The following is a 4,819-nucleotide window of genomic DNA, read 5'->3' on the forward strand; positions in this document are numbered from 1 at the left end:
TGGTTTGCTCAAAATCGCACAGCAAGAAAAGAACAGAGCATTACATAGATGTTCCACTTCTGGCCCATCTCCTCCAATAGTCCTAAAACAGAAATCTCACTTTCTTCGTTTAGAAACAGAAATTGCCTATTTATTTTTTAAATGGTGGCCATAATTCAATTTGCAAATAGAACTTTTTTTTAGGATTCTGTTTATCTTTACAATAAAAATACTAATTATTAATATTATGCTTGAGAGCACATAAAACACCCTCTCATTTAATCTTAACAGCAACGCTGAGTCACATAATTAACTTCATTTAACAAGTTTGGAATCTGAGAGTCCACAGAACTGACCCAAAGTCTCAGAGCGAAGCAAACCCCAAACTGGCCTCCAAATTCCTCACTCCCCCTACCACATACCATCCTCAGCAGCTGTACATTTTGTTTTGTTAGATTTCCTTCCCTCCTTTGCTAACAATCAACCCTGGATCCTAAATTTCACTCACTGAAGCAACCCAGCTTATGCAGATGTCAGAGTCTCTACAATCTTAACATTTTTTTAATCTTCACCCGAGGACATGTTTGTATGTTTTGTTTTGTTTTTTTATTATTGATTTTATAAAGGGAAAGAGGGAAAGGGGGAGGGGGGGGGAGAGGGAGAGAGAGAGAGAGAGAGAGAGAGAGAGAGAGAGAGGGAGAGGGAGAGACTTAGAGGATTAAATTTCACTTATATGTAAGAATCATATATATGCATCATCCTAGTCCTTAAATGATATTAATTTAAGTAAAATAATATTACATTCTTATTTTTCAAGTCCCCCTCCTCCTCCCCGCTCCCCACCCCCCATTCATTGACTTTAGAAAAATTTCTTTTCTGAACTGATCCCATGATCTTAAGATTTTCTTAGGGGGCCCAGCTTTTCTTATCAGGCTTAATAAACACTAGTTCAAATTACTAAAATGGCAATTTTTACCAATCTGAGCAAAGCAGGCCTTTTGTCTTCAATCATAAAATAGTATCTATTTAGTCTATTTTATACAGCTTTACAATACTTATAAAAGCATTTTAGTAAGCCAGCGGTTCTCAACCTGTGGGTCGCGACCCCTTTGGGGGTCGAACCCTTTCACAGGGTTCGCCTATATACATCCTGCATATCAGATACTTACATTACGATTCAAAACAGGCAAAATTACGTTATGAAGTAGCAACAAAAATAATTTTATGGTTGGGGGTCACCACAACATGAGGAACTGTATTAAAGGGTCGCGGCATTAGGAAGGTTGAGAACCACTGTAGTAAGCAGTCAATAGCTCTATTATTCTAAAAGTCAATGCCTGAGCTAAAAGAAAAACACACTCATCCTAAGGAGAGGACCTAAAACCATAAGGAAGAATGGGAAGCATAGGTAAGATGAGAACAAGTCTGGTTCTATGGGCAACAGCCCACTTTTGTTCTGCTGTGTCTCCAAAGGTTCCTTATGTTTTAGTTAATTTGTGATAGTCGCCTTATCCTCTCTGGGAGCCTCCTTTTTTCTTGTTTTGCTATGGAAAACTCTAGCCTCTTCCATCTACTCTTCCAGTACACTTTTTCCAACAGGGGCAGAAAAAAGAGGATCAAAAAGAAGAGGCTTAAGTACCTAATTCTTCATACAAATTAGCCAATGGCCAAAATTATTTCTCTTGGATAGAAACAGGAGCCACTGGCAGAGGAGTCTGAGGGAGTTTTATGGCCACACCGACATTCAGCTGTCAAAGAACACTGCTCTCTTTTCCCGTCCTAAAAGGCTAAGCTGGGAACACCAATGCAGGATAAGAACCTCTTTCTCAGGGGAAGTCTGTCCATTCTCCCCCAGATGTGTTACAGATAATGTACAGGTTAAGCTAGAGAATAAGTAAACTTGTGAAACTCAAACACATTCCTATACCCCCTTTTATTATCTCTTGTAATAAAATAAGGGGAGCCCTAGCCGGGTGACTAAGTTTGTTGGATCATCATCCCATGCACCAAAAGGTTGCAAGTTCAATTCCTAGTCAGGGCACATACCTAGGTTGTGGATTGGGGTGCATATGGGAAGCAAATGATCGATGTTTCTTTCACATTGATGTGTCTCTCCCTCTCCCTTCCTCTCTCTCTAAAAAAAATCAATAAACTATTCTTTAGGAAAAATAAATAAATAAGGGGATATCAGTTCTAAGAAATAAGTATAGTTGAAACTTGAAAAGTTCCATAGGTGAAATGAAATATAGGGAAATATGATTATACTTGTCCACATCTCAAATTAGTGATCTCAATGGAATTATGAAAGTTGCCATAAAACAAATTTATCTTTATTCTAAGTTTTCTGAATCAAAATGAGATATATATGAATAAAATCCTTTTCCCATCTTTTTGGAGAGGCAACTCCCCTTTCCTGGCCAAGGCTTAATGAGTTTTCCTCATACCAATATCAAAGAGCAGCAGCAATTAATGTCTTGAAAATATTCCCTACTATCACCATACTACTAAAATCCCATATGTTACAGACTAACCCAAAAGCACTTTAGAGAAACATGGTCAATGATGCTACTGCAAAATAAATAACTTTTCTCATGCATGAAGATAGCACCCAGGAAGACCTATTCATCTCAATTTTGCTACTAACTATAGCTATAACCTTAAGAAAGTCACATTTTTTTATTCTCAGAATTTTCATCTGTTTAAAACGAGTTAAATTAAATCTATAATTTTATGTGATCTAGGTAATTATTGTACCAATTTGCAACATAAGTTGTTAAGTTGCTGTTACACAAAGTACTTAATAACTTACGGCAGTTTCATTCTCATGAATACTCTGGCCATGAAAAAACTCAATAGGACACAGACGAATCCAATGAACAGAAGAAGAAATCTGTTGAGTTTTGGAATATTTGGAGCATTGGATCGGTCTAGGATTATGAAACCTAAACCTCCCATTGTAAACAGGAAGCTGGATGCAAGTCCTTCCATAATATATTGTCCATTTACTCTGAAAAAGAAAGACCACAGCAAAATAAAATTTGAAAATTCCCCCAAAAACAAATTTTTTTCCCTTAAATTGAAATTCTCGTTTCTGCTAAAACATTTTTGTGCTAATTTTTTTTTATTATTTTTTTTAAAAAATATTATAATAAGTATTACAAAGGGAAAAAACAAATTTTTTTTCCCTTAAATTGAAATTCTCATTTCTGCTAAAACATTTTTGTGCTAATTTTTTATTCTTACCCTTTCAACTATTTTGCTACATTTCTAGATATTCATTTCTATCAAGTACTATTCTAGATTCTGGGGCTATAACAATGAATAAAACAGACAAAATGCCGTCTTCATGGAGCATATGTCCAAAGAGTTTTAGGACCTCAACCAACACAACTGTCTATGAAAATCGGTACTCACATTTTAATTATTAGCCTAAAAAGCCAATTATTATATGTATATGAATCCTTTACCCAGAACTTTAACTTTTAAAAGTTATACTATTTAAATTTCTTTTGATTTCAAATTAATTTTGAACTGGTTAGAAATGTATCTTAAAAAGTTTTATAATAATTAATACACCTTTAGTTTCAAAGGGAAAAATTTAAAAGCAGGTGTTCTTAACTAAGGCTCCATGAACCCCACATGTATTCCCAGTGACCTATAAATCCCTATAATTATATGCAAATTTTTGTATATTATCTGTATCTGCTTTTTGGGGGTTCATGGACCCCCAAAAGCAAATTTATCTGTTAAAGGGGTGCTTTATACATGGAATATGCAAGGAAGGTACATATTTTTTGTTAACTAATTGCTTTAATTCAGCGGTTCTCAACCTGTGGGTCGCGACCCCTTTGGGGGTCGAATGACCCTTTCACAGGGGTCGCCTAAGACCATCGGAAAACACATATATAATTACATATTGTTTTTGTGATTAATCACTATGCTTTAATTATGTTCAATTTGTAACAATGAAATTGGGGGTCACCACAACATGAGGAACTGTATTAAAGGGTCGCAGCATTAGGAAGGTTGAGAACCCCTGCTTTAATTGAAAACGCAATACATGCACCATGGTCAAAATTCAAATAGCACAAATGATGACACTGTGAAATGTTTTCCTACCAAGATCGCCTGTCATCTGGATCCCCTCCCCAGAGAACCACAATCATCTTTCCAAGAATATCCTATGCAGAGAATACCATTTGTAAGGTATAAATACAAATATATAGCTATGTTTAAATAGACAATTAACAAATGGATTATAGAAAGCAATACAATAAGCATTGCTCAAGTGAACCAAACCACACTAGAACGGTGTTTCACTGCTTAAATGGAACTCCCAGATCTCAAAAATTGTGTTTCTTATTTAGTAACATATATTTCTTAAGTGGCCAGATAGTACAGTACAGGCCATATGGTTTATGCCACACTTACCACTGTAGTATGAAAGGAGCCACAGATGGTATACAAACAAATGGGCACACCTAGTTCCAATAAAGCTTTACTTACAAACTGGTTTGCTGATTCCCAGAACAGTCTACAAATGTATTTTAAACTGATACCCTCCTTTAAATAAGTGATCATATCGTTGTGAAATATGTTATTTCCTAATAAATGAATAGGTAATATACTTCTCTTACTCCTGCTCACTTCCTGCCATTCCTAAATGTAGCATTTTAGAGCAGCTAATGTCTAAATACAAATGGATTCCATGGGTTTCACTATTATTTTTAAACTAGAGGCCTGGTGCACAAAAATTTGTGCACTGGCAGGGGTGGGGGTTGGGGGGGGTGTCCCTCAGCCCCACTTGTGCCCTCTCACAGTCTGGGATCCCTCGGGAGAT

At 36.1% G+C, this 4,819-nt stretch overlaps 1 protein-coding gene across 2 annotated transcripts in view; it reads right to left on the reverse strand.

Moving 5' to 3' along the window:
• Positions 1-4,819, reverse strand: part of OSTC (oligosaccharyltransferase complex subunit (non-catalytic)) — an 11,530-nt gene that overhangs the window by 2,035 nt on the left and 4,676 nt on the right. The window contains exon 3 of one of the 2 annotated variants that reach the window (XM_005872411.2): positions 2,789-2,986. The exons of the other annotated variant lie outside the window; for it this stretch is intronic. Coding sequence (XP_005872473.1) covers positions 2,789-2,986 — 198 coding nt within the window. The remainder of the gene's footprint in view (positions 1-2,788; positions 2,987-4,819) is intronic. 2 annotated transcript variants of the gene reach the window in all.

Source organism: Myotis brandtii, unplaced genomic scaffold (assembly GCF_000412655.1).
Source record: "Myotis brandtii unplaced genomic scaffold, ASM41265v1 scaffold38, whole genome shotgun sequence".
Lineage (NCBI taxonomy): Eukaryota > Metazoa > Chordata > Mammalia > Chiroptera > Vespertilionidae > Myotis > Myotis brandtii.